Below are 4,309 nucleotides of genomic sequence, written 5' to 3'. Positions count from 1 at the left end.
CCTTTTAGTAGAAGGGGGAAGATGCTTCTCACGATATGTGAGTAATAATCAATAGTGAAATTTCGACACCTTATTATCAGTCCATTGTTCTTTGACCATCCAGGGCATTTATTGCATTCCTGGTGGTAACATAAGGTGCACTCGGTCGAACTAAAGAGAAGTTACGTCGGACGTAACACTACAAAAATGTCTAAAAATGCGACTTATGAGTTTTCTGATTGGTTTTTGGTCACATTTATAGCCACTTTAATTGATAAACAGTTTAGAAAGGGTTTTAGTACGCACATGATATTTTCAAAAATTTATAAAAAAATGTTAGATTTTTTTTAATACAGTAAATTTAGTTTATTATGACACATTATATGTTACAAAGGCTCCGTCGGTAAACAATTTACTAATACTAGGAGTGCTTTTTGCTGGAAGGACACTTTCTACTTTTTTCTATATTTGGTGATAAATATTCGACAAGAATGTATACAACATATCATCTCGCTATTTTCTTTTTCAATAAGCGGTATAATCTTCGTATCAATTTTACTTGCACGATCTTCGAAATACGCTCACACCTCTAAAAGCTCTGAAAAACAAAGAGTCGAAGACTCGGGATCATGTGATGCAGGAGGTCTGGGACTAATTTATCGTAGATCTTCCTCTAGTTTATCGTAGAGCCGTGCTTTTCTTTCGCGTGGCGCGCATTACGCGCATTCTTCGCAGCTGTTCACACAACGGAACGCGCGCGCTCTTTCGCGACCGGAAAACCGCGGGAACATAGACGCTTCTTTATGCCCACCGGATAGCAACTCAATATATCGGCGCCGTAAATTACGATTGCCTTTACAACTTTTATCTGACCGTACGACCGATTTTTCCACGAATGTCTTTTCGTAAGATGCAAGTGTTATCGCGACTTTTCCTATAGCGTCCCAATAAACTCGGAAGTATCCGAATGCTTTCGCTTTCGCGAGTTGCGAGAATTGTTAAGGACTGTGTCGTCAATTGCAGATTTACAAGTTCCGATAAAATTTTTGCATATCTAAAAAAACATAATCTTATCCTTAATGGAATCCTCTTATATGTAGCCTCAAGAAAATTCTTCTAAAAGCGAAATTAAAATTCAAGCACAATATTATTCTTCTTTATTGGAAGTACAAGTTTGTGCTTAGAATATGAGATTACAGGAAATAGCATCTTACAATTAAAGTTCTTTTTTTAGATGTTAGAATATTTTTCTTTTAGTTTTCGAAGAATTATCTCGAGGCTATAACATGAGAAGATTCCGCTAAGGATGAGATTATATTTTTTGAAAAAAATTGGTTAAATTAATCAGAATTTAAAATACGTCAAACAGATTATTTGGTGAGATATAAACACAAATTATTTTTGGTTAATTTTGATAATCAGACAAATTTGGTTACAAGCGTTTGGTTACAAGTAACCAGGCAAGTTTGGTTACTTTAACCAAACTAAACAAAGTTATATTCACTTACTAGAAAGTTTATCTGAAAGTCACTTTTAAGATGTAAGTATATGATTATTTTGCCTAAAATTTAATTGATTCGACGTTATATTGTATTTGAAAAACTCGCCTCTTTATTCCTGGTGGAATTCGAACTTGGAATTCCTGGTGGAATTCGAATCTCCGGATTGTAAGTCGTCCGTCTAGGCGCTACGTCACTTTTTGAATCGATGGATCTGTCATATATTGCCTACTTATGCATTGAACATCAGAATATGTGATTATATTGTAATTACGAGAAATTCTGTCTAGTTCAACCATCAGTTGTTGACCAAACATATCATATTCATCTAATTATGCTTTGTAGTCATAACAAACAAACACTTGGATGTTATAACTGGATCAGCGATAACTAAGCTTTGACCGTTGTTAGACCTCTAAATGTGTTTTGCTTGTTTGCTAGAATATTTCATTATAATAACCAAGAATTCTGTTTAGTTGAACTAAAACTTGTTTAACCAAGCATGTCATGTTAATCCAACCGTGGTTGTTCTTTCCATGCGCAACTCGATAAAACTATTATCGCCGTAAAAGAAAGCTTATCGCAGTTGTCCGAATTTTTTTTATTTATCAGCGCACATTTACGCACGCAGTCTGCCAACAGCAGGCAGATTCGGCACCGAAGTAATTGCGGGATCGTCAATGTTTTAAGCCGTTAGTGTTTTCAAGCGTGTCGTAAAGCTAAAAGGAACTCGAAGCGAATCTAATAAGCACCCGCTTGGCGACGGATGACGCGTTAAAGCTTGGCCGAGAAAGCGACGCTCGAACGAGAAAAAGAACGGGGGAGCTTAAACCTTCGAAAGTTAAGGCGATCAGCCGCTCCAAACGGCTCTACCTCCCCCCCTCGTTCCCCTTGCGCGCTGGCATGCCGTTACGGGACACTGTGATTTGTTGCGTGGCGCCTTTTCTTACGCTCTCTATATCATTCGCCCTGATAATGAGCTTTGCTCTTCCTTTTTTTGCGCAGGATGGCCTGAGTCACGGAGCAGATCTCCCATGGACCGTTCACGAAAATCGGAGGATGACTCACAGTCGTATATCTCCGCGGGATTTTCACGTCGACGATGTGGATCCGCTGTGATCAGGATGAATCTGAGGTGAGTGATGCTATTAATCGCATTGAGATGATTCTGTATATCTATGTCTTATAGAAACGTAAGCAAAATCACGCGAAAAGAAATATTTTGAGATAGTTACATCACTGAGTGCCGCATTTTCATTGACCCATCCACTCATCAATTTACTACTTATTAGACAAAATTATGTACCTACTCATTTATTTCACCTATAGTGCATTAAGTATTATTGTTAACTTGAAACGGAATTAAGATAAATACATATACAAAATGTTAGAAATGCGAATAAACTATTATTATTATTTTAATTTTTCTAATGAATGTTTTATTTAGGCATCGGCTTTTCTCTAATAGCGGTATACAGATAATACATAGAAGTACATAAGTGTATATGTATTGGATAAGTATATACATCTCACTGTGTATGTAATGTAAATTTCATTAAATTCTCGTAAAACTTGTTTTATTATACAAATAGCTTAAAATATGTATTATAGATACGCGATTATTGATACATTAGGAATTTCGAAAGCCAAAGTTCAGAAAATTCACGAACGTTGGACATTTTGAAGATAAACCAATATGTAAATAATCCATCTAAGATATCTCTCGTTGAATAAATTGGACGCATATACACACACGCACCTCCTGTGCGTCATTCCAGTCATCTTGTGTGGCATCGAAGCGCCGCATTTGAATAAGACGTAGAGATACCGCTTGAAAACGCGCTTTCTGCGTGCAAAATATGAAGCGCGGAAGGTACACCGAGAGAAACTTGCTGCACGCGAGTGAGTTACGATATAATTAAGCACCTCCCGTTCTGCAGGTATGCAGAACGGAAGATACCTCGATCGTTAAAACATTCAGGCGGCGTTGATGAATTTATAAGGGTCATCGAGAGAGTAGTGATTAGAAGCGAGACGTTACGGTAGCTGCTAATCTTTAATCCTGAGATATGCATGAATTTTCATGCGACCAAAGTAAAATTATTATCGCGACTAACAAGACAATAGGATTTCGCGCAAAAAATAAAAGAGGAAGATACTTTGAGAACTATAGAAAGAAATATCGCGCTATAAGAAGAAATATACTAAAAAGAGAATTTTTTAAATTCTAGCATACCGCCTATTTGCATACAACTATGAAGGTATTTTTTTAAATAAACAATTAATTTACATAGCAATTAATTGGAAGAAAATGTTTCTTTCCATTAAATAAATCTTATTTATTAAATATAGACAATTATATATATATATATATATATATATATATATATATGTGTTAAAAAATATTTGATATTAGTAGCATATTCTTTCATTCTTTTTAATCAGACTTCTACTTATTATTTTTTTTATTACGTCGTTTTTAAGATCTTATCAATGATTTTGCTTCAAGTCTTGTCTCAATTATTTACTATTTTATCGATAAAATTTGTTTTATTTGAAAGATTTGTTTAAACCTAATTCGAAACTCAAGACTTTTGAATCTCAAAACAGCTATGTTTCTTACTATGTTGTTTTGCTTTGATTGATAAATGTGTTTCGTTTTATCTGTATTCTATATAGGTTTTTGGGCCCTACAGAGGATTATATTTTATAATAGAATGTAAATTAGTAAAATATATTTTTAAATGTTATTAATAATATCCGCGAGAGAGAGAGAGAGAGAGAGAGAGAGAGAGAGAGAGAGAGAGAGAGAGAGAGAGAGAGAGAGAGAG

The 4,309-nt window shown here is 35.2% G+C and overlaps 1 protein-coding gene across 2 annotated transcripts in view; it reads left to right on the top strand.

The window, feature by feature from the left end:
- Nucleotides 1-4,309, top strand: part of LOC116848322 (thrombospondin type-1 domain-containing protein 4-like) — a 94,341-nt gene that overhangs the window by 25,431 nt on the left and 64,601 nt on the right. For both annotated transcript variants that reach the window (XM_032824266.1, XM_032824267.1), the window contains one exon: nucleotides 2,484-2,613. In XM_032824266.1, coding sequence (XP_032680157.1) covers nucleotides 2,484-2,613 — 130 coding nt within the window. The remainder of the gene's footprint in view (nucleotides 1-2,483; nucleotides 2,614-4,309) is intronic.

The sequence above is a fragment of the Odontomachus brunneus genome, unplaced genomic scaffold (assembly GCF_010583005.1).
Source record: "Odontomachus brunneus isolate Ranch 3 - 2012 unplaced genomic scaffold, Obru_v1 Obru_scaffold_093, whole genome shotgun sequence".
Taxonomy (NCBI): domain Eukaryota; kingdom Metazoa; phylum Arthropoda; class Insecta; order Hymenoptera; family Formicidae; genus Odontomachus; species Odontomachus brunneus.
The sequence above is the reverse complement of the archived record's forward strand: the minus strand, read 5'-3'. Positions and strand labels throughout refer to the sequence as shown.